This window comes from Serpula lacrymans (genome assembly GCF_000218685.1).
Source record: "Serpula lacrymans var. lacrymans S7.9 unplaced genomic scaffold SERLAscaffold_3, whole genome shotgun sequence".
Classification (NCBI taxonomy): Eukaryota; Fungi; Basidiomycota; class Agaricomycetes; order Boletales; family Serpulaceae; genus Serpula; species Serpula lacrymans.
Genome location: NW_006763292.1, coordinates 489,212 through 511,561, shown reverse-complemented (window position 1 = coordinate 511,561; position 22,350 = coordinate 489,212). Strand labels below are relative to the sequence as shown.

The following is a 22,350-nucleotide window of genomic DNA, read 5'->3' as shown; positions in this document are numbered from 1 at the left end:
GCACTTTGCTTGGTGGCTGGCATGTTGGTGGAAGTGGGGGGGAGCTATTGCAAGAGGAGAAATATATGGGATAGAGTTGGCCATTTGTCGGCATGGCAAACTTTCTTGTAGAGGTACCGTGTTCGAAGATTTTTCAAATTGCTGTTGGATCAGAATAAGGCAGGAAGGGGTGCAAGTTGTGATTCTCATAGTAACAGAGGCCAGTCACTATGGTTGACGGGCAGGCACCCCAGAAGAAATTGACTATTTGTCATTGTAAAATCATGTGTTTGTTAGGATGTAAAGATCACCGGAAAAGAACTTAGCTACAAAATTTCACCATTTGTCATGGAACTATCATATGTTTTTTGGCAATTGAACTGCAGGTGGAGCATTAATGAAGTGAGGGCATTGTTGCCACTGAAAAAAGGGGAATTGGACATTGTGACATAATGTGTCTATTGAATATGAAGAGGTTTTATTGAGGGTTATGTTTGAACAAGAGTAACCTAAGTAACGGTAATGAGCCAAAAAGATGGCAGCTATCTAATTCCTGAAGTGTATCAAATGTCAAATGAGCCTTGACTACTGATGACCTGGCAGAGTCCTTGGAAGAATTGGAACTCTTGATTGAATATTTTTCACCAACGACTCCAAGCTGTAGTTCAAGTGGTGGGGCACAGGACACAGATAGAGGTGGATAGAGAAGATGTACAGATTACAATTGAGAGATTGATGTCACTTGAAGGATATGTTCTAGTTTGAGATGAGCACAAACCGACTGTTTGGTGCAGTTGCCACAAAAGACGCTAATGTCAATAGAGACTTCAACATCAACAAAGTCTCCCCTGCGGCAAAGAGTGTGTGACATGGGGTATGATTTGCCCGACACGTCTACGTGGCCAAGGGGTGATTTTTAAATACTCACTACTTGTTAAAAACAGACTTAGCTCTCTCTGTTGGCTCGTCACATTGCCATAGAATGAAGGATTCTTCTTTGTTTGCAGAGGTCACCTGGAATAGCATTGAGCAAAAGAGAGGTGAAGGGAAAGGTGTGTGAGATACCTTTGAGAAGACCCATCTTTGCATTTACAAGGATTGTATAGCAGCAGTGGACGGTTCCTTGTAGTTATGTTCACCAAGGCTGATGTATATCAGTTGACAAACATTGTGTATGGTATCTAATGTTGATTGCCACTGTTGTTTGAATGACCTAGGCGGCAGAGTGAGAGTTTGTGCAGCTGATGGTGCAGACTGAAGACTCCTGTAGCATGTCAATAAGTGTGAGCATGAACATAACCAAACACAAACGCATACCCATTCCAGGTGGCAAGTGGTCCAAGCTGGCATTTTTTGATAATCCCTTGAACACGGATTGTGACAGGGTGCAAGGTGTTATCAACCACAGGGCTCGGCGGCTCTTTGTATAAGAGAAGGTGACGGTGAGTATGGTCAGTTGATGTGGGGTCATTGGCAACATAAGCCCATTCACACAGAGTTCGTGGTAGGTTGTTGGTACCACATTGTTGTCTGTGAAATCAATTTGGAGTGATTTGAGGAGGCTGGTGGTCAGTTGGTGAGGCCAATGTAAAACAAGTACATTGTTATTGCCATCTGAAAAGCTCCATTGTCAAGCCATCCATCTTTAAGAGTAATTATATGCACCAACCTTGGATGAAAGATATGGTGTGGAAAATTGGGCGAAAAATGGAGGGAGGGCCAATTTGACATATATGTGGTGAATTGGGGAGCGTCAGAGAGCCCTTGAATATCAAAAGGTGGTGGAGCTGTTGTTAACAACGCAAAGGAATTGATAGGAGGAGCAAAAGAGAACAGTTGGAAAATAGGACATGCCTTCACCCTTACAATCACTCATCGCCATGAATCCTCCCCCTCCATTGTACTTTGGCAACCGTAACAGTTTGCTGGTTTGGAAATGCGCCACAGAGCTTGTTGAATGAGTTCTCTCACACTGCAATGTCAGGACTGCTATGCTGTATGGAGGCACATCCCATACGAATCATGCTGTTGTCCAGAGTCATCTGAGGGCATGATTGATGGTGCTTTAACACACTTTGTGCAGTTGCCCCGCCTGTTCCTTGCCATGTTACAAAAAGTGAAGAGTGTCATCTCTGGTTCTGTGGCCATGACGTTTTTTGAAGGTTGGAGTGGATGGGAGCCATGGGACATGGATGTGTATGTGCCGAGTTTTTCAAGAGATAGGATGCTGTGGTGTTTTAAGAACAGTGAAGGATATGATGTAGTGCAGGAAGAGGCAAAGAACAAGGAGGATTATGTTGCCAACATTGACATTGAAGATGTCATCAGTCTCGCACGTGGTGGGATGAAGATTGATCTTGTGGTATCTTCGACATTTGTGAACCTCTTGCCTGTTTTTTGCTTCCACTCCACCGCGGTGATAAACTTCATCTCTGGGGATGGATTCTTCAGCGCATACCCCGTCTTGACAGAAGAGAGGCGCTCACTGATTAATGCCAACCATTACACCCTCTTTCAATATACTACTCTGCATTCTACATCTGTTCAGGGATACCTGAAATACATTGAGCGAGGCTATAACGTTCAAATGAATCCACGAGCATAGGAGAATGGGGGGACGGAAGAAGCACACCTGTGTTAGAAGGACACCATATGTCCTCATATGATTTGTACTGTTAATGACCGTAGCTGCTTGTTCTGGAAAATTTGTGAGGAAGGAGACGTTGCGGTGGACGTTAGGGAAGGAAAAGATGAGCCACACTGCTATGGCCACGGGATGGTGTGGTACTTGGGGGGCTACAGCTGCACGGGTGAATATCAGACCTTACAACCTTTTGCTACGACAGTGGGAAGAGGCACATCTTATCCATAAAAGCTTTGTAGCTTTCACCATGATGCATGCTGTGCTAAATAAAGAGTCTTAGTTTCCTCATCCAACGCCTGCAAACAATTGAATTCTTCTCTAAACTCTTGTCCAATGTCTTGTCCGATATGTTGGTTGACACGTACACTTTTGAAAGACCTCAAGATGGTAACACCAGCTCAAGAGGTTGCATGAGATAACATAACATAGACACTCTGTAGAGACTTGCAGCCTGCCAGATCCAAGATAACCCTCTTTAATGAACGCCCTTGTACCTTGTAGTTGGTGTAAGTGTAAGCTGGTAACAAAGGCAGTTGAGTTCACACAATATTGCAGGGTTTTGGTGATGTGTGGGAAGTGTGCTCTTCTGCTGTGATTTTGGGACTATAAGGATTATAAGTGAAACACGTTGGAGAAAACAGAATGGGAACAACGTCTATAGGAAGTGAAGGGGATTAGAGGTTAGCACCTTCAATTTTGCTTGTCTACAGAGAATTTGATGTCTTGAAAAATTCCTTCAGCGCCATTTACAATGTTGCAAGAAGTGGCCACATTTTCAGTGACCATAACACGCATGCCTAGGACAAGGGGAATCTTTCCCAAGCTGTTGTGAGTGATGCTTGCTCCGATATGATCCCATACAAATTATCATACATCTTTGCTGAGGGGCTTTTTTTCATGACATCTTTTACATGGTATACAAAGAAGTCCTGATTAGTGCTACGAGAAAAAGACCGTACCTTTTTGTAGTTAATGGCATCACGGAGCACTTTTTTGCAAACAATTATGGGAGCGTCTTTGAAGTTCCCGAGACCTTGAGGATGGTGAACACTCAAATATTGCAAGCATTGTTTATTTAAGATGTCAAAGTCTGACTCACTGTAATTTGTACCAACACCTGATTGGGAATCTGTCATGATTGTTGTACCGTTCCATGCGTGGCCAAGTCAAATGCGCTGCAGAAGGAGAGATTGTCAAGAGCACGTCAATTTTTCTCGAGCTCAACAACTTTGTTGATTTGACGCCATAAGAAAGCTCTGTGTAAGGAAGATTGACCATATTCGGTTTGTGCGGTATTGGGAAGGAGGCGGCCCACTAAGGAATGCCCAAACGAGGCTCTCTCTCTCACTGGCTTGAGTTGACCAAAATCCCCTGTGGAGATTACATTGATGCCTCTGAATGGTTTTGCAACACAAGCAGGATTATAGGCCTTTGCAGAACAGAGCCTGTGAAAGATGACGCTGAGGAGAGACACAGATACCATAGAGATTTTGTCAATGACAAGGTAATTAACATCCCTCCACACATTTTCCAGTTCACTTTGATTAAGCTTGTGCTGAGATTTTGGTAGAAATGTCAATGAGTGTATGGTGTAACCATCAATGAGGACAGCAGCGCAGCCTGTTGGGGCACTCAATAACAATTCATTGCTGCAATTACACCTGTTAAAAAATTCAACAATTGCATTAATGACATGGCTTTTACCAGATCCTCCAATGCCAGCAATATAGAGTGTTATTGTTCTAATGCAGTCAATCATCAGGAAAACATGACTTGGATATAAATGCAATAAATATCTGTTATATCTATAAGTGCAATTCTTGCACAGTCCCCTATAGTAAATGCATAAATATTAATAAATATCTGTTTAGAGTATTGCTATATCATAAAAATTGGTTTATAGCACAGTTGTTAAAACAAAAATGACCTTGCACTTTTTGACTATAATTCACTCTAATTCACTCTAATTCACTCTAAATGCAATTATATCGATCCATACTCAACTATATCCAAAAAAAACAATATTAAAGGAAATTATATTGATTCCAAAAATGCTGCAGCAGTAACATCTATAAAACAACGTCAGATTGCCCCAATGTTGTACAATTATGCCTACAACTATTCCTATAAAAATACTTGAAGTTAAAAAAATGTTACAATATAAATATGTAGTAAGCTCTTACCAAACATGTTCATCAAATTATCAAATATGCTGCCAAGTATGTAGGAGAGCATTTCATATCATGATCCCATCTTGTAAAAGTATAATAAGTAGAGATTTATGGTGATTAAGGTGATGTACCTGGCAGAAAATGCCGTCTCTGAGAATTCTATTATAGCATTATTGACAGCACCTAGTAAAACATATTCAAGCTGGTAGACAATTTTGATTGTTAGTTTATTTTGTAAATAAATGAACAAATGAACACTTACTAGAGCTAGAAGAATGATGCCATATCATCACCTTTTTTATATTAGGTTTTCCAGAAGTAGCCTAGGAATTGTAAATAATAATGTATCAGTGTAGAATAAATAAGAAAGACCTTTTTATTTTGGCATTGACATTGCTGGGGCTGTCTAGGTTGGGTTGAAGGTTGAAGGAGGTGGTGATGGAGAAGTCGTCATTAGCAAAAAATGGCCTTCAGCAGAATAGTAATTCAGAATAAACAAACAATAACACAACATACTGGGGCTTACAAACTGTTTCTAGGGCATTGGTGTTGGGGTGGCAGCCATCTCCATCTGGTACTTGCAATTGAGTCTGGTGAGACAAAAATTTTGCAGTCTGGCTACTCTCTACTAGTAGCCAGGCTAGAATGATACCTTGGTAGAATAGCGAGACTTAAAAATTTGTGCAGCATTGTTGGCACTGTGTGACACAGTGATGAGGTGTTGCCACCATTGTGTCACACAATGTGGTGACAGGGAGGGAGATGCAACTGTGCTGCAGTGCAGTAGCGCTTTCCCACAGTTGACAAAACACTATAGAGAGGTTTGACCGCTTTTTGGGACATTCAAGCTCCGATTAAACACTTTCCCACGCATTGAGCCAGCCACTCTGCTCACATATGTCTCAAAAAACGCTTCAAATTTTGGCTTCAAGGATAAATTTACGCTGGCTAACTTAGCATGTACATACAAGATAGCCAACAAAATTTTACACTAGATAAATTTTGTAGTGTTGATTGATATAACTAGCATCCTCATTAATTATGACTCTAGGTAATAAATAATCAAATTTGGTATAGTGTCACTAAATGCTTTAATCCACTCTGATATGCTTTAGGTGGAACTAATTACTATACATGCCACAGCTGCTAAATTTATTCCAATATGATTCACTATAAACTGATATAGATCACTTTAGATGCACTTTTTTGCCACAATTGCTATATTTGCATAATTACCTATCCATATCCAACTATAGCAAAATCATGTTTTCCTGATGATACACTTCTAACATTTTCATCCTTCTTTGTTGTAGATGGAACACTCTCCAATGCTGCAATAGCTTCAAAAGGCGATCAAAGAGACACCACTTGTAGGACCTCAATGTCATCAACAACTTCTTGGGGTATTGTATTTTCGTTACTGTGAGATAAATTCTGTCCTACACATTGTGATTCAGATAAGTCCCATGCATATTTGCATTCATTTTCCACATTCATATTACTCATTATAACACGAAGATGCGGTGGAAAATTATAGGCTTCAAAAGCATCACACCATAAGTGGTGAGCTTCCTTCAAGTCCAATACCAAACACCAAGGCTTGAACAAAATGAGCATAGCACGGCAACATAACAGGCAATTGGCTTTGCTTTGGTCTGGTCGAGGCAAGGAGGAACCCAATAACACAGGAACAAAACTTTCCTCATGCATACAAATAAGATGAGAATCCTTTTGAGGAAGTGCCAATTGGAATTGACCTCTAGGATGTGCCTTGTTCCTCGGATGCGTGTTTCCATACTATTGTCTCCACCCTGATATGAGGTGAGCTTGGCCAACCTGGCTTCCCCTGTCCTCAATGAAATTTTCTGAGCACTTTCAGTGAATTCTCAAAGAGACAGGTTATCGAAGCACATCACTCCTATGACAGTAGTCTACAATGTCTGTGTTAGAACTAAATCGCTCTCCATCAAACATGACAAGAACCTCATCTCCCATATCAGTACTTTCATCCCCATCACAACTTTCAACATCAATGTCAGATTCATCGGGATCATCAACAACTTGCTCCACATGGCCCGCACCCCTTGGATTGGTAGTCCATTCAAGTTCACAAAGTACATAGCGGTCAAAATCAGCCCAACGTAACAACTTAAAGCTATGGCTGCTGTAGTAGTCACCACCTCCCATAAGATAGCTCATAACTTGCTGGTGAGACATTTCCTGGTGTGCCATTATAGCATTAACAATCTTTGTGAACAGACTTTGATGTCACTCAGCTGAGCTTGAATCACTATTTGAGAATTTCATGCCATTTCTTTCACAGCATAGCGCAAAGCATCAAAACCAACATTGACAGGCAACAAGCTCTTTGTAAAGTAGTCAGTTACATAATATACAAGAGCTTTTGCAGCTTGCCCCAAGCCTATATATTTGATATCCATATTATAATGCATCAAAAACAACACAAGATCATTGAAGTTATTAATGTGTGGATGTAACCTGTGCAATAAGATGGACTCCATCTCTGGATCCAGATCTGTGAAAAATTGAGTGTTACCATTAATTCTCATCCAACAGTGAGAATTGTCACGCGGTTCACCAGGTTTTAAATATTTCCAACAAGTCTCTGTATGCTCGTGCCAATTGCAGTACACAGCTAACTCTCTTACAAACTCCTGGAACTCTTTCTCAAACAATGAATCATTGACTACAACATTAGGAGCATCTTGAACACGTGGATCTATAGACTCAGGTGCCAGTGGAGGTTTTTGAATGGCAACACTTTCTTGCTCAACAAGAATGTCTGTCATGCCAGGAAGCTCACACTTGATAATACTTTCCAACTATTGAAACAATTGTACTTTAAATGCAGTCTTCACGCATTTGGTCTCGCAACACCTGAGGATTTGGATTGCCACGCAACCACAATAACATATGACAGTGCAAGGTACCCCTTCCTTGTACTTCCACCGTGCCGTAGTATGCTTCACTGTGCCCAAATAAACCAGGTGAGTTAGAGCCATGTTTCATGATAACTTTGAAGAAAGTGGACATCATGATATGGAAAAACTGAGCAGCAGCGGCTGGATTTTTAGCCACAACAGGCTGCAATTGTACAAAGACATTTGTTGCCATTGCTTAGGCATTAAGCCTCCAAGAACTCCTACCAAAGGATGATTGATATCAGACAGATTCAGGGTAAAAAATAATGCAGGAGTACCAAATCTCTTAATGAGCGCACAAATCTCATTCTGCTGGCATAGTTTGTAGCTAGTCGACCCATTGAGGCCCCCAACAATGAGTTTCAATTTGTTAAGGAGGCATAAAGCCTTTGTCTGATAGTTGTTTAAAGGTTTTGCAGCTGGATTGTTCTGCCATTGGCGACACAGGTCTGTCAAACCGGGAGCATATTCAGCAATTTCTGCACCTATTGTATAACATACATCAGATGACACCCGAAAACAGATCTGCTGATTAACTTCTTTTTTTTGCAAGATATTGAAACACACATAAGCAAAATTTGGATCAAGTTTATATTATGCTGCATAAGAAGGTTGTGCACTTGCCTCTGGAACAAAATGCACTGCTCTACAGTGCAATCTGGGTGGTTGAATGATCCAATTCCCCACGGATCTAAGTGAGGAAATAGCAAAGACAACATGGAAGGATCATCATCATTAATGAGGCTATTGGCACTTCAAACTTGCAAAAACCTTTTACCATCAATGCAGGAAGCTAGCGCCATTGCTTTTATCTGACAATAACTTGTAAGGGAATGGTCCCCTAAAGTATAGCCCACAGCCTCGAGAATAAAATCATGTTGCTTGCCCAACGGCCCTGAGTCAAGGTTATTTTGATCGGTGTAGTCAGAAGTAGCATTGTTCTCTGATGCAGCAGGGGGAACAAAACTTAATGATAGCGCAGCAGGGAGTTCACTGTCCTTGTCACCTGCATATAACTCGTCCAAGTTCTTGTTAGAAAACTGTACTCCACTTTGTCTATAGAACGGGTTATACGCAATCAAAAATCCAACAAAATCTTGATTTTGCGCTTGCTAACCACATCACTAAAAACGGAACATTTTTGTCAAGGTATATCTGAGCTTTATAATGCGGGCAATATATAAAATCACTAAAATAATTATGGAAATCATGATATAGCCTTCTAAGGGTTTACCAAGGGGAAATGAATTGTAACTTTGGGAAAATCTGGTCGACATTATAATCTGTCGCATTACATACAGGTTTGCAAGTAGCATTGTCTCTAATGGTTTCATGAATCAATATTACCAATCTTTGAATTGTTTTTGTTTATTTGAGTGAATTGTGCAAAGTCTGGTCAATATTGTCATTTGTCGCATTATATACAGGTTTGTGTGTAGCGCTGTCTATAATGATATTGTTGAGCTAATATTACCAGTCTCTTGATTTTTTCTCGTTATTTGATCAAACTGTCCCCAGAGTGCTTGTAGTTTGTATAAGAAGGCTTTTTGTCACCATCACAAAATTATGTCAAGGCCTGCTATAGGTTTGCCAGGCTGAAGATATTTCCAAAAGTGGATATTGATTTTATTGATCTACACACAAGCTCCTGTTAGTAGCATTCGTGCATAGTCTTCTTTTTGTTTTCTTGTTTGCAATTAAATGCCAACCACCAAGAATCTTATGGGGCCTTTTGAAAGTCTTGTCGAGATAGGATTGTTGGCTGATCCCATTAAAAATATATGTTCATTCTATAACTGGGCTAACTATCATCAATACTTCCTGTATAGCAATAACATTATGTAGAGAATCTGCAAAGTGGCTATGGTATAGCCTCATCAGTGTAATATCTATCAATATGACAATATGAATATCAGCTCATTGCAAGTTTGCTCCTGCTCTAAATCTGCCATCAGATGCTGAGGTGATGCGCAATGTTCATCTAAATGTTAATTTCTCAGAATTTTACATATCCATTGTGAATATCAGAACTACTTATTCGTGTTGTTGTCACTTAGTTCTGAATGGGAAATATTAAATCACGATATTGATTAGTTTGAAAGTTGTAATATACATGAGTATCTCTTATAAAGTATGGATAGAATGGAAAACCCGGTTAGATTGACGATATACTTTCTCGAGCGACTCTTTGTGCCTTAAGCTTTGACATCAACATCCTTGCGTAATCCTGGGGGCTGTAGTTGCTAGCATTATGAAGGCCAAAAACTTTTCTACAGAAGTAAAGGAGTTGATTAGCAGTGTTCACAGCCTGAGGTAAGTAGAGCACTTACTGATTCCACCATAATAATAACATGTTAACACGATTCTTGCTGGCAGGACCTGGGGGCATCTCAGGAAAATCAACAATAAACCTGTAGAACTCTTTGTTAGTCAAAATCCCCATCGATTGGACGCCAAGATCCCACATTCAATAATGCAAAATGTAACTATACCAAGATTATTAGCCATCAATACAAGTTATTATACCTACTGACTGACCTGTACTGCCACATAAGCGATGGCCCTCGGTTTAACCGATTGCATGCCCAAGAGAGCAGCTACATGATTACGTGTGCGAGTGTCCGATCCCTTGTGGTTCCTAGTAGGCACAAAAACATAGGAGTCATTCTCTACCATGCCCCTCACTGACGAAGGGGAGGTAAAGATAAACTTGAATGCCTACAGGAGAATGAGTAAGACGGTAGCATCATGAGAAGGAAGGCAAGAACGTGCTTTTGAATAAACCTTCTTTCATGTTGTCAGCATTCATATTATAGTTCTTGTACAAGAAGGTAGGCATCATGAGCGCCGTCACTAAGAAGTCTGGGTCACGATCGCTTATACCAGCTTTAACTATGCAATGTATGTCCAATCAGATGTGGTGGACTCAGAATACAGTAAATATTTCATGCTTACTTTGAGCCACTCCAGTCATATTCTATGGGGCACAGGAGGCGGCCAGTATGATTGTTTGCAAAGCCGCGGCTACTCTTATTGCTAGCATCCAGAGTCAGATCGGTGACAGAGAATATTTCTGCAATCCAGGACACAATAATTGGTTTTAAGTTCCCCGCGTCATCACCTTGGGCACCGTCAGCCCCTTTCCTAAGTTAATATATTTGCTGATAAGATCAGTGACCCATAGCACTATTGGGATGAAGAGAACCTTCTGAAAGAGTACATTTTGGTCCTTGGTGGTGAACTTGGGATCTGATAGCTTTATCTTGAGCGTAGGAACATATATCAGTAGCTCTTGATAAGCTCTATACAGATGGTTTTCACTAGAGTATATGGTCAAAATATTCAGCACTTACAACTCAAAACACAATAGTGTAAAGATAACAACTTACTAGGTGGAATGCTCAATGGATGACTCATCATCATCTAACATGGCCCTCCTGTCCTGCTCACCAACAATATTGTTGATGGACTCAAAAAGAGACACAAGACGTCAAATTGCTCGTCCTGGGTTAATATAGCAATCACCATCAGATTCACTATTGATAAGCTGGTGCCGGGTCAGTGTTCTGCAGTAATAGCTGATCCTTTATCAATGATACACACATTTTGCGCTTCAAACCACTACGGAGCTTTTCAAGCTCATCCTCTAGTGTTGCTATGCGCCTTTTTGCTTCAGCCACTTGAGAGGCCTCGATATCTTGATTGTCAATTTGATCCACAGGAGATTGTCTGTCCAAGTTGCCTTCATGGTCTCGGTACGTTGACCCACTATCGTCATGACCTCGGAAGCGCGGTGGTCTCAGGCTGGCTTGAGTTGAGGGAGGCGTACTAGTTGGGTCTCGCTGGAGGCCAGGTGGTCTGGGTTGAGTCGCTGGAGGTGTACTAGTCGGATCTCGCCGGAAGCGCGGCGGTCTGAGTTGAGTTGATGGAGGTGTAGTAGTCCCTAATGTAGCCTGGGTTAACTCCCGAGTCAAAGGGCCAGAACGACTGGAGAATTCAGCAGGCTGGAGTGGCATGTTGATTACTGATGCTGGACAAAAACGGGTTACTCTGTATTTATACTGCGTTTTCGAGCTGTGTAACCTATTGATAACAGTGGAATTCAGTCACCTTCCCTTACTGTATAGTCTGAAGCAAACATGTGAGTTATCCGCTCCCATCTGATCAGTACTGAGCATTGAGTTCCCCTTTTGTCGTGTCCTTCTGAGATTCGAAGTTTCATATCACATCATGTTCTATTCACAGCGAGTGACACAAATATTACATTTCGGATATGGTAGTATACAATGTATAAGTATTACCCGTTGGTCAACAAAGACATGGAACACAGAGGACAAGTATGCAACATTCTCTGCTGTTACTCACTGTTATAGCATCAATAAAAGGAATGATAAGAAAGATATTTGCATACCTTGTCAACAAAGTACCAACACAACTCCTTCAATACTCTGCCATATGAGAAGTACACTCAAGGAGCTCTTTATGAAGCTTGAGAACACGGTGCCTGGCCTGTTTCAAATCGAAGATTATATCCCACTTCAACCTCTTCTGCTGTACTCTCTTCTTTAAAAACCAAGCCTCTTGTGTTCTTAACCTGCGACTGCGGTGCCCCATGACAAGCCTAGAAAAGGCTCTATAAAATGCTTGCAGGTAATACTTGTGGGGAATAAGTTTCCGACCCACACTAAGCACCTGATAGACATGGGAGATATCATTACAAAAAGACCGAGGTAAGAGAACAAGTCTGGACGAGTGCAGAGCTATGAGATGGCCAGGGCGCTGTTTGTTCTTTCGAACTCGTGAAGACATGATTCCACTGAGGAAAGGCTTTGAATTGAGTGAATCTGGAAAAGAGTCAGATATATCAGTTTTGGTCAAGAACAGAACAGAGTCGGAACACGAACCGTAGCTTCACTTTACCTGTACCGCCACAATTGGGATGGCGATGTCAGAAATGCAGCTGATTGCCAGAAGCCCTTGACATGACTGTACCGCCACATACTAAATCATCCACTGGCTCTGGACACACAACAGAGGATGTCAGAGGCTGTGTGTGCACACATACACAGAAATTAAAACTATTTCAGCATGACACAGATTATACACGTGCACTCACAATCTTCTCGTACCTGGATAAAGTAGCTGTGACACCGTGCACCCTGGCTGTAGAAAACGCTGTATCAAAGTTTGATTGTAAGAACAGAATGTAGCTATCCAACCAGAATGAATATACTGAGATTGCAAGAATAGTGAGTTGATAAATAAGATCATCTACGTGAGCGGAAGGTATATGCACCTTTATGAGAATGTATACACTGTTATGTATGTCTATAACAAAGCATAGTAGCTGTCCTCTTCTACAACTGAATCACAGGTACATTCCCCTTCCTCGTGGAGTTCACAATCAGGATTTCCAACTTCAACTTCAAATTCAAACTCTTCTTTATTGTCTGAGTGTGAATGTCCCGTTATGTCACTGTCATTGTCCTCAATAACTTCTTTGTACTGAGTCTGATCTATCTGATTGTAATCTTGGTCCTCAACTTGTCCATCCTCTGCTAGATGTTGGTCTTGATCAATGGCCTGGCCTTGGTTTGGGGACAAATCCAAGTCAAGATCCTTAGGTCCTTTGTCCACTGCCAATGCGTTATTATCTCTCATATTGACATTTCCAACCTGGAGGTTTTGATGACCAACTCCCTGGTGCGTGTATCTCACGAACATATCCCGATTGACAAAACTGCAATGAAGATGTGTGACAGAGCAGCGCCAATATAAAATGTGAATCAAAACTCACATATTTACATAGAATGCAGCCCAATCATTGCTCTCCCCGGCGAATCGTCCTGCTGAAGGGCCCTTTCGAAGTAAGTGCGTGGAATGACCATCGGCAAAGGCTGGGATTAAGTGACAGGCTCAAACAACGAGCGATGGATTAAGGAAAGCAAAGGCTCCTATTCCCTTCTGTGGGACAAATCCTACTTTAGGTAAAAAAGCTACCTTGGATGCTCCAAGTCCAGGCCTAACCAGCAGACCCATAGAAACTCCATGCGTTGTGGACGATTGTCCTTGGAACCCAAGGACACGTGGAGAACCTGGGTATGAAACACTCCAAGAACACGGGTGTACCAATAAGAGTGTCCACCCCGCTTCTTTTCCCTGGAAAAAACCATGACATCGCATCGAGTTCTTGGATTCACTGAATCATGCTCTTGACACATGTCATATATAGTATAGTTGATGTGCAAGACCTTGCCTCAATAAATTTGATTGTCGAGAATACGTACATTATTCTGATTGTTGTCTGTGTAGATATACTCATCACCGTCATACGTACACTGCAAGATCTGAGAAAGAAGATGCACTTATAATGTTTCCAAGCATCACCTTAATGATCCCCCACCAAATCAGCAACCTTCTATTCAAGTCATATTAAAAAATGACAGAATGTATAGTCACAACATCTTTTGCATCAATTACACAACATAGATCTTAGATCTGAGGGTCAGGATCATCCTCCATTGTGTTTTGGTCCGGAAGGTGAACATTCTCTGGAATAAGTTCCTCCCACTGATTTGTGCTGGGGTCTGTGTTCCAGGGAGCAGTGTCGTCCTTTTGTACCTTTCCGGATTCATTAAATATGACATGCCAACTAGAAAACACAGTTTAGTTTTCAGTGTCTAGGAGTTTGTAGGCTTGCTTTCCATGTGTATAGCCAATCATTATGGCTTTGCGCCCCTTGGAGTAGAACTTTTCTTGCTGTTTGTCTTTTAAAATCAAGGCATATGCTTGACATATAAAAGGGCGGAATAAAGTTGGATCAATACTCCTTTTAAACAGTATTTTATATAGGGTCTTTCCATGGAGTCCTGATGCTGGGCTGTGTGCTGTGATACATGCAGCCGTTTGCATGGCATTCACCCCAAATGACTTTGGGAGCATTAAATCATGGAGCATAGTGGTTGCTAATGTAGTAGCCAATGTCTGATTCATGCGTCCTGCAATGCCATTTTGTTGCGGGGTATCTGCAGCTGTGGTTTCTTGGAGGATACCATCTCCTTGGAGTTGATTTTTGGATGCATCACCAGTTTATTCTCCTCCTCCATCACTCTGGAGGAATTCTGTGTAAAGTGGAGTGAAGTTATCCTCTCCCAAATGAGTTCAGAAAAATATTTGGATGTCTTCTTTCCATTGCTTGTATCACTTCACTTTTGTGTATTAGAAAATATATCCATGGAAATTTGGAGAAATCGTCTACAATGATAATCTAGTATCGGAAACCCTCCCTGGAGGTTGTTTTAATTGGTCCTCCAACATCTGTGTGCACAATTTGTATGGGGCGCTTGGCACAGTTTCCTCCAGTGGACTTGAAGGGTAATTTTTTCATCTTTCCTAAAACACAAGGTTCACAGAAATCCGGGGTTCCGGTAAGGGTGTCTATGTCCTGGAGTTGTCCTTTTGTAACTATTTGTTATAAACAATCCATTCCAATGTGTCCCATTCTCCTCTCTAATAGATTTACATCCACTGCTGTAAAAGCTGACTCCAGGTTTATTTTGGGTTTTGCTTGGGTGTGATAAAGTCCGTGCTTATGTAGGGCAGTGAGGATGAGTTCCTTCTTTTTACAAACTTCACAAGCATTGGACCCTGCTGGAAAAAGTGTTGATAATCCTGTTTTAGACAATTTGTGGAGGGAGATAAGTGCTAAAGTGAAGTTTGGCACAAGTAAAATATTTGACAGTGCAATATTATAGTTTTTTTTGCCAATAGTTATTTGCAGGATCACTGTTTCAATTCCAATTGTATTAACAGAGGATTCATCCCCAAAACTGATTGTCCTTGGAGGGTTCAGAACATGGTATGTTCCTGGCTCAAACCAGGAGCGGTGAGGGACCATATGAGATGTTACTTCTAGGGTCAATGATGATTGTTGTTTTTGTCTTATTGGGTTCCAACACAAAGTAAGCTTGAATACGCTTAGCAAGGGGCTTGGAAATATATACATGTTCCAATGTAATATGATTCTGTTCCTCCTCAGAGTCAGATCCAGATTATTGCTCCACCGTATTTGCCTGTTCCTTCTCTTTTCCTTTATCCTTGTGTTTATCCTTTCCTTTCTTCTTTTGACCTTTCCCAGCTGACTAAAGTGTTTAACACTCCAAGGTGTTGTGCAATTTGACTTTGTGGAAGTCACACCACTTTTCCATGGACTTGAGTGCTGATTTGGAACCTCCAGGAGCCTTTCCTGACTGTCATGCCACTTCTGCAGTGATCCGGATCTCAACTGCATCAAAGGTAAGTTTATCTTCTTCAATCGTGTTGATTACCAATGACTAGAACATGTGCCATTCAGGAGTGCATGGAAGAGATTGGAGAAGAGAAAAGGCCGTGAGTTTAGTATCAACTCCTAGTTTCATTCTGGAGAGGTGTGAATCAATAGTCCAACTTCTCGCAATGTGGTCCTGGATAGGTGATGTTCTATCCTAGGACAATTTTTTGAGTGTTACGAGAACACAATTTTCAGACCTTTCCTTTATTTTCATTCTACGCTTTAACCTTGTACTTTAGCTTTCACACATGGTGCCACGCGGCACTTTCCCTTTCCCTCTTTCTTGTGCCGCGTTGCCTTTCTTCTTATTTTAGACACAACTCTCTCACACAGTGAAGCTGGCCCTGCGGGCTAGGCCCCATGACAACATCAGCCACTGTCTCTATCAACTGTATAGTACACATGTACAAACAACCCTGTAGTAGTATATAAACCCCAATAGATTCAGGAGACTCCTCAGCGAGTCCTGCTGTTGTTAACCAACAAACTCTTTGCAGCTCAAGGGGTAACCACTCCCCGTTCACTACCCTTATAGTGTGTTCTTGTGTGCGCCAGAGTAACTAACTCTTGGTTGTTACAGTGAGTTGCTGGAATGAATAGAAGGCCAAGGCAATGCTGGACGTCTGTTAACTACTTGGAGCTGGTGAGGTCTCCAGTCCTCATTAGGAGGGCATCAGAGATGTGGTCCTAGATGATTCCATGTGCCTTTTCATCCTTAAGTATCTAGGTGATCTCAGGGTCCTCCAAGGCGGTGGGCTTTCCTCGTGAGGGCTTGAGCTCCTCTCCAGTAACAACTCGGAGAACCTTTTCCCCACAAAGCTTGGAGACGATCTGTTACAATTAACATACCAGCACCTACTTACGCTTCACTTTTGTACTTCTACTTTTATTTTCCAAGTCACATGACCAGTCATGTGACCATTTACTTTACTTTACATTTTTGACTTTTCATAGTCACATGACCAGTCATGTGACACATCACCTGACCAGTGTCTAGACTCATCATGTGACTGGTCACATGCTAGACATCAGACTTTGAACTTTATTTACAACTGTACAGTACCTCATGTATTTTAGTATATATACAAGACCAATACATGGGGAAGGACTCAGCGAGTCCTCCTGTTGTCTAGCACAACTAACTCACTGCAGCCTAAGGGGTAACCGCTCCCCATCATCTTCTTTATAGTGTGTTCCAGTGTGCGCCAGAGTAAATAACTCTTGGTTGTTACATGATCCAGAGTTTCTATATCTGGAAATTGTTGTGTCCATGTCCAGTTTTCACTGGACATGCAGAGGTATTGTGTGCTGTGGTCATGGTTCTTAGGTTGCCATTTCAAATGAGAATTATTTCCTGTGTAGCTTTTGCGCCACCTGGGCTCATAACCTAATAAATCTAAGTAAAACTCAGCCACTGCCTGAGAGGCTATAGAAATGACTGAGGTATTCCTATACTAAACCCCCTACTACTTATAGTTGGAGGTGCTATCCACTAAGGTATAATGACTCCTGGGAGTGCAATTATGCTCCTAGGAGAACAATGGTGACTCCATGGAGAGTAATGGCTGCTTTAGCAGAGACCGGGTTCATCTGGTTTCGTCATGCGAGATATCCTAGTGCCTGCGAGCAAAGTTTAAATCTGAGGCAAAAAGTGGTAAGGTTTGCTTGCGCAACAATGCTCTATCATGTCTGGTGCATTTGGGGTAGGCCTAGTTATGTGACTATGCAAGTAGCCAAAAATGTCTGTTGATCATGCAAACCTTGTTTAGCCATATCTCATCAGGAAATTGGGGACAATTTGTCAGTGTCTGAGTCCTCATCTGAGTCTTGATTGTAGCTGAAGCCTTTGCCTTCACTGTTTTGGAATGTGAGTTGTGAGTTGACATCCTCTTCAATAGATACATCACTGTCCTCTCCATTATCTTTATCAAGCTGACCTGACTGGTAATTGACTGTCTCAGAAGTCTGGGCAGCATTGCTGCTGGGTAGGTACTCCATGAAGTCATTTGTGACAAAGACCCCAAGTCTGTCAATGCCTTCAGATGCTTCACCGCAGGCATATGTGTGGCCAATCCCCAAGCAACAATGATAACACATGATCATGTCTCAATCTACAAACCTGTAGGAAAAATATTGGTAGGTTTCTTTAGCGTTAAATGTAGCTGGGGCTAACCAATTGACGTAGTGATTTTTCCAATCTTGTGCATCCTGAGCAAAATTGGACATCCCAATGCCATTGGGATGTAATTTTCTTTCGTAAAATGCTGGTGCTAGGTGGCAGCTCTGCAGAACATCAGCTGGGTTGACGAACCCATAAGCATCATCTTCAGCCATGGGAACAAAATGTAGCATGTTAAGTTTGTACCAGCCTGAGTCTGTTTCTCTGTCCAAAGGACCGCACAACTTGTACCACCTCACAAATAAAAAATCCATCTTACACATGTGATAAGTTGTGACTCCTTGTGTTACAATACACAATTTTTGGACCTTTAATTTTCATTCTCCTCTTTAACTTTATACTGTAGTTTTCACACACTGTGCCATGCGGCACTTTCCATTTTGTTCAAACTCCACCTTCTCGCGCTACACTGCCTTTATTCTTATTTTAGCTACAAGTCTCTCATGCAGTGGAGCTGGTCACACGGGCTGCGCCCTCTGACATCATCAGCCACTGATTTTATCAACTGTACAGTACATAAGTACAAACACTCTATATTAGTATATATACCTCAATAGATCCAGGAGACTCCTCAGTGAGTCCTCCTATTGTATACCCACAACTAACTTGGTCCTACCTAAGGGGTAGCCACTCCCTCATCACTACCTTTATAGCTTGTCTGAGTTGTGCACCAGAGTAACTAACTCTTGGTTGTTACACCTTGACCAGTACATACAACATTTTTATGGTAAATGCCCAGGACATGAGCATAATATAATGGGTAGGAGGGGCATCACAGATTGGTGTCAAATCCATCTGAAAAAATGTTCTACAAGCAATGGAACCATATCAGCATAGAGCCATTCCAAGAGCAGTGGGGAAATACCTCCATGAAGATGTTCCGAGAGCAGTGGGAGCACCTGATCAGCTAAGACACTCTCCACAATAGTCTCTACAACCAAGATCCAAACACTGGCCATCTTCAGAACAGAAACCAAAAGTAGAGTCACAGTCAGTGGGAGGACAGCTCCTCAACAGACAGCTAGCTGATGTCATCAGGAAAAACCCTTTTGCTATATAGCGCTATATAGCCACCACCTATATATATAAATGCATTCATAGAAACTATAGTACTATCAGTGCAATCATAGCTCTTATAGCTCTTATAGCATAGTAGTAGGCAAAATCTTAACCAAAGGGAGAAGTATCTATAATTTGCTCAAACTCTGGATTAATCTTATAAACTTGTTCAGTAATAGAAAGAGGCCAAAAGTGTTAGAATATACTCTGACATACCAATACTCCATAGGATAATACCTCTGATTTGTAAGCCAGCCCAGTATGCAGCAGCTATTCTGTGTAAGACGTCCGTGGTTGCATGTCATGTTTAAGATCCTATATTGTATAACCTTGGCCATATAGCTCAATTGGTAGAGCAGCTGGCATGTATCCAGAAGGTTCCAGGTTCAATCCCTGGTCTGGTCATTATCCAATTTTATCAAAAAGTGTTTGGAGTCAAGTATATTATTATAGGCAAGGTACTATAAGTGCTCTTATAGCCTATAGCAGCCTACATAGCTCCTATAATTGTAAAGGTCATAGTTATAATATAGTTCAAGGTGCTTAAAAGGGCTAATAAATCATACAGTATTAATTAATTATATAGCCTGTATTAGTGAGATAGTAGTTTGTATCTTCGATATTTATAAAATAAGAATAATGATTTATCCAAATATAAGTAGTGACAATGAGTAAAAAAATAATCTAAGTCCATGAAAGGTCAATATATAACACCTGTATGATATATTTTATAAGCTCTCATGGTGTAGTGGATAAATGTGATGTGTGGTGATAGGTTGCTTAGTCACCCAAAAGCTGACCAGCAGGTTGAGAGTTCAAATCTTGTCTGTGTTAATTTTTTTTTATCAGCCACACAACAATTTCCAACATCTATAAGAGCATTATAGAGCTATATGAGGCTCTATAGATGGCAGAGGTTCTATAACAGGTTTGACCACTATAACAGCTTTATGAGTACTTATAGTGCTATAGAGCTCTATATAGCTACCCCCATTTTTCCTGATGGTGGTGGAAGTCCGAATACAGCTAGCCAGCCTGTCCATTGGATCAGCTTCTGGAACACATACAACACCTCTGAGGAGTTATCCAATACCTCCGGGGAGATATCCAACACCTTTAGGAGTGAGTGGGGCAGCTCACACACAAGTGCATCTCCTTCCTGGAGTTCCTGCATAAATTCCTCAAACAGCAATCATACCTGCTCAAGTCCTAGGAGTATGCAGAAGCAGTCACCAGACTCGTCCTGCAGACAAAAACCAAGATTATCAAAGGACTCTAGATGAGGAACAGAGCAGAACAGAGCAGCACAACTCCATGGAGAAACTTAACACTCCTGAGGTTCCTGAAGAAACATCTGATACATAGGAGACAGTCTTTGCTGGAATAACAAGTACTGATTCATCTAATACAGACCTTCCAAGGACACTAAAGGAGGCCTTATCATGTCCAGATAGAAAATTATGGAAGTCTGTCTGAGAGGAGGAAATCCTAAGTTTCAATACTAATGCAGTATATGTAACTGTCCCACTTCTGAATGAAGTAAAACATATCACATTAAAACCTGTGTTCCGGATCAAGTGTGATCAAAACAGAAACATTGAGAGATACAAACTCCACATTATTGCACAGGGTTTTACTCAAAGGAAGGGGATTGATTACCAGGAGGTTTTTGCTCTGGTTGCAAACTTAGAGTTGATCCAAAATATTCTAGCCCTGGCAGCCAATTATAACCTAGAACTTGATCAAATGGATGTATCCACAGCTTATCTCAATGGAGAACTTGAAGAAGAATTGTACATGCTTCCTCTAGGGGGTGTTCCTATCCAACCTGGATACTGCTGGAGGTTGAAGAGATACATCTATGGATTAAAACAAGCTGGTTGTACGTGGAACAAAATCTTTGATTGCAAGCTCCAGGTGTTACAACCAAAGTTTGAATACTCTGGCACACACAGCAACAAGCAAAGAGGAAGATAGGACTAAGTTAGTTGTGGGTATACAACAAATATTACAATACAATTTTTGGACCTTTTAATTTCATTCTCCAGTTTAAACCTTCTTTTGTAGTTTTCACACACTGTGCCATGTGGCACTTTCCATTTTGTTCAAACTCCACTTTCTTGCGCTGCACTGCTTTCCTTTATTCTTAGCTACAAGTCTCTCACACAAGTGGAGCTGATCACATAGGCTATGCCCTATGACATCATCAGCCACTGCCTTTATCAACTGTATAGTACACATGTACAAATAGCCTGTAGATTTATATAAACCCTAATAGATCAAGGAGGCTCCTCAGCAAATCCTCCTGTTGTTTACCCATAACTAAGTTGGTCCTATCATAAGGGTATTTACTCCCACTCACATCACTGTATTTTGTCTAAGTTGTGCACCAGAGTATACAAACTCTTGGTTGTTACAACAGGAGGACTCGCTGAGGAGTCTCCTGGACCTATTGGGGTTTTATATAGTAATACAGGGTGTTTGTACTCATATACTATACAGTTGATAAAGGCAGTGGCTGATAATGTCATAGGGTGCAGCCTGTGTGACCAGTTCCACTGCATGAGAGAGTTGTAGCTAAGAAATAAAGAAAAGCAGCGCAGCACAAGAAAGTGGAGTTTGAACACAAGGAAAGTGCCGCATGGTACAAGTGTGTGAAAACTAAGAAAGTTGAAATGGAGAAAGAAAGGATGTAAGTCTGAAAGTTGTCTATCGTAACACCAGGAGCTCGGTTTGGCAAGACTAAATGCAGAAACATGTTTTTATGTATTTCAGGACAATAAACAAATATGCTTTATTGTTGTCCATGTAGATGACCTCCTCCTGGGAGCTTCATCCCAAAAATTCATGAATATCACAAAAGCCAAACTTGAATCCATATTCAAAATGCGGGACCTTGGAGAAGCAAAATACATCCTTGGAATAGAAATCCAATGTGATCGTTCAAACAAAACAATATCCCTATTGCAACGCCAATACATTGACACAGTCCTGGAGCGTACTGGAATGAAGAACTGCAAACCAGTATGGACACCACTAGCCCATAG

The 22,350-nt window shown here is 41.3% G+C and overlaps 8 protein-coding genes across 8 annotated transcripts; 1 reads left to right on the top strand and 7 right to left on the bottom strand.

Annotated features, from left to right (window-relative positions):
• Positions 1-1,160: 1,160 nt before the first annotated feature.
• SERLADRAFT_379873 (uncharacterized protein) lies at positions 1,161-1,459 on the bottom strand (the record flags this gene model as incomplete). Its single annotated transcript, XM_007314372.1, has 2 exons — positions 1,161-1,243; positions 1,297-1,459. 2 exons carry the CDS (start codon positions 1,457-1,459, stop codon positions 1,161-1,163), a joined length of 246 nt encoding a protein of 81 aa, XP_007314434.1.
• A 370-nt stretch (positions 1,460-1,829) lies between these two features.
• On the top strand, positions 1,830-2,584 carry SERLADRAFT_434105 (uncharacterized protein; the record flags this gene model as incomplete). Its single annotated transcript, XM_007314371.1, has 2 exons — positions 1,830-1,907; positions 1,964-2,584. The coding sequence occupies 2 exons, from the start codon at positions 1,830-1,832 to the stop codon at positions 2,582-2,584; spliced, it is 699 nt and encodes a 232-aa protein (XP_007314433.1).
• A 747-nt stretch (positions 2,585-3,331) lies between these two features.
• On the bottom strand, positions 3,332-3,759 carry SERLADRAFT_379872 (uncharacterized protein; the record flags this gene model as incomplete). The annotated part of the gene is made up of 3 exons (XM_007314370.1): positions 3,332-3,465; positions 3,606-3,656; positions 3,723-3,759. Coding segments are annotated over 3 exons (222 nt in total), but the record flags the coding sequence as incomplete, so codon positions are not given.
• A 244-nt stretch (positions 3,760-4,003) lies between these two features.
• SERLADRAFT_366069 (uncharacterized protein) lies at positions 4,004-4,382 on the bottom strand (the record flags this gene model as incomplete). Its single annotated transcript, XM_007314369.1, has 2 exons — positions 4,004-4,140; positions 4,163-4,382. 2 exons carry the CDS (start codon positions 4,380-4,382, stop codon positions 4,004-4,006), a joined length of 357 nt encoding a protein of 118 aa, XP_007314431.1.
• A 5,509-nt stretch (positions 4,383-9,891) lies between these two features.
• Positions 9,892-11,752, bottom strand: SERLADRAFT_434104 (uncharacterized protein; the record flags this gene model as incomplete). Its single annotated transcript, XM_007314368.1, has 8 exons — positions 9,892-10,006; positions 10,067-10,155; positions 10,202-10,222; positions 10,275-10,364; positions 10,426-10,454; positions 10,521-10,612; positions 10,692-10,880; positions 11,340-11,752. 8 exons carry the CDS (start codon positions 11,750-11,752, stop codon positions 9,892-9,894), a joined length of 1,038 nt encoding a protein of 345 aa, XP_007314430.1.
• A 1,312-nt stretch (positions 11,753-13,064) lies between these two features.
• Positions 13,065-13,914, bottom strand: SERLADRAFT_405861 (uncharacterized protein; the record flags this gene model as incomplete). The annotated part of the gene is made up of 3 exons (XM_007314367.1): positions 13,065-13,476; positions 13,534-13,633; positions 13,764-13,914. 3 exons carry the CDS (start codon positions 13,912-13,914, stop codon positions 13,065-13,067), a joined length of 663 nt encoding a protein of 220 aa, XP_007314429.1.
• Positions 13,915-14,228: 314 nt separating this feature from the next.
• SERLADRAFT_434102 (uncharacterized protein) lies at positions 14,229-14,729 on the bottom strand (the record flags this gene model as incomplete). The annotated part of the gene is made up of 2 exons (XM_007314366.1): positions 14,229-14,388; positions 14,488-14,729. The coding sequence occupies 2 exons, from the start codon at positions 14,727-14,729 to the stop codon at positions 14,229-14,231; spliced, it is 402 nt and encodes a 133-aa protein (XP_007314428.1).
• A 274-nt stretch (positions 14,730-15,003) lies between these two features.
• On the bottom strand, positions 15,004-15,633 carry SERLADRAFT_434101 (uncharacterized protein; the record flags this gene model as incomplete). Its single annotated transcript, XM_007314365.1, has 2 exons — positions 15,004-15,180; positions 15,259-15,633. The coding sequence occupies 2 exons, from the start codon at positions 15,631-15,633 to the stop codon at positions 15,004-15,006; spliced, it is 552 nt and encodes a 183-aa protein (XP_007314427.1).
• Between the last annotated feature and the right edge of the window lie 6,717 nt (positions 15,634-22,350).